This window comes from Penaeus monodon, chromosome 20, assembly GCF_015228065.2.
Source record: "Penaeus monodon isolate SGIC_2016 chromosome 20, NSTDA_Pmon_1, whole genome shotgun sequence".
Classification (NCBI taxonomy): domain Eukaryota; kingdom Metazoa; phylum Arthropoda; class Malacostraca; order Decapoda; family Penaeidae; genus Penaeus; species Penaeus monodon.
Genome location: NC_051405.1, coordinates 28,639,502 through 28,640,070, shown reverse-complemented (window position 1 = coordinate 28,640,070; position 569 = coordinate 28,639,502). Strand labels below are relative to the sequence as shown.

Genomic DNA, 569 nt, shown 5'->3' with positions numbered 1-569 from the left:
ATTCTAAAAGGGGGGGGGGGGTATCCTGACCTGCCTCCACCTGCCACTTGGATAACTCACCTCAACCACATTCCCCATTGACATGGCCAGCAAGCCCTTTTGGGAGAAAGAAAGGTGTGAGGCTCCTGCATTAATGCGATAGGACTTGAGGCACTCGCCAAGATTGCGCACATCCCAAATCTTCAACTGCCGATCTACTCCTGCTGTGGCCATGTATCTGTGGAAGACGAAAGGGAGCTTAAAATACATTTCATAGCAAATAATTAAAAGGCACACATATGTACACATACATGCAGAGACTTGCCAACATGCTCACATGCACACCAACGTGCACACACAACCCAGCATATCCATGCACTTTTTCTTTCTCTTCCTCTTCCTAATGGTCATAGAACCTTTTATGCCCTCCCAGTGCATCTGAAAAGCTCATGAGGATATTTCCATGAAATTAATACAAATGTTACATAGCAATTAGCCATGTTACAGAGAACAAAGAAATCATTCTATTACCATGCATGGGTAAGGATTGCTAGATTATCACAGGAATGCAACAGGACCCAGTGGCACTG

At 44.8% G+C, this 569-nt stretch overlaps 1 protein-coding gene across 1 annotated transcript in view; it reads right to left on the bottom strand.

The window, feature by feature from the left end:
* The window catches only part of LOC119585741 (WD repeat-containing protein 46-like), a gene marked incomplete at its 3' end in the record, with an annotated part of 12,997 nt that overhangs the window by 2,427 nt on the left and 10,001 nt on the right, over window positions 1-569 (bottom strand). The window contains 1 exon segment of the mRNA XM_037934436.1: window positions 61-217. Coding sequence (XP_037790364.1) covers window positions 61-217 — 157 coding nt within the window.